At 44.5% G+C, this 838-nt stretch overlaps 1 protein-coding gene across 1 annotated transcript in view; it reads right to left on the reverse strand.

Moving 5' to 3' along the window:
- Positions 1–838, reverse strand: part of LRRC31 (leucine rich repeat containing 31) — a 39416-nt gene that overhangs the window by 20931 nt on the left and 17647 nt on the right. The window contains exon 5 of the mRNA XM_004704237.2: positions 596–763. Coding sequence (XP_004704294.2) covers positions 596–763 — 168 coding nt within the window. The remainder of the gene's footprint in view (positions 1–595; positions 764–838) is intronic.

Genomic DNA, 838 nt, shown 5'->3' on the forward strand with positions numbered 1-838 from the left:
AAAAAAAGAAAAATGAAGAGCTGATTCCAAGAACTCAAGTGGAAAGCAAATATTTTGAGAATGATGAGGGCAACAAATGTACACGTGTGCTTTACACAGTTGACATATGTATGGATTGTGATAAGAGTTGTATGAGCCCCCAATAAAATTATTTTTTAAAAATAAGACCACCCAACAGGTTGTTTTTAAGAATCTTTGTTAAGATGTATAGTCTGGTTCAGTCTATCTGGGATGGAAATACAAACTCTCAGCAGGGTGTGGAACCAGAATGAACTGGTTTGGGGATCTAGTGAGTAACCCTTTAAATTCAGGATAAGGGAAAACACTACAAACTTGAGTTCACGAGCTATCCAATTATGGTGTGTCCTGGTGATGCAGTGGCTTAGTGGGTAAGTGTTGGGTTGAAAACTACAAGGTCAACACATCAAATCTACCAGCTGTTCCAGGGGAGAATGAGGAGGCTTTCTGCTCCCATAAACACTTACAGCCACGGGGTAGCTCGACTCTGCCCTCTAGGCTCACTGTGAGTTGGAATTGACTCCGTCCTGAAGCGAGTTTGGTTTTGAAGAGCAAGAACTCGTCTGAGACTACTCACCCATAAACGCTCCATCGTCTGAAGTGAGGGCACAGTCCACAAGGTCAAGGGTTTGTATCTTGCTCCCTTCTTGGAACGACTGGAGGATCAGAGGCAAGTTCCCTCCCACTTTTCTGTTCCAGGACAAATTTAGCACTTCAAGTTCAGGGATCACTTTAAGGGCTTCTCCTGTGACCAAAGGCATGAGGTCAGGCTGACCATAGGCTGCTCAGGAGGGGCTCATTTCTACATCTGCCCAGCCCT

This window comes from Echinops telfairi, unplaced genomic scaffold, assembly GCF_000313985.2.
Source record: "Echinops telfairi isolate 266 unplaced genomic scaffold, ASM31398v2 ScPeMD7_7420;HRSCAF=8458, whole genome shotgun sequence".
NCBI classification, from domain to species: Eukaryota; Metazoa; Chordata; class Mammalia; order Afrosoricida; family Tenrecidae; genus Echinops; species Echinops telfairi.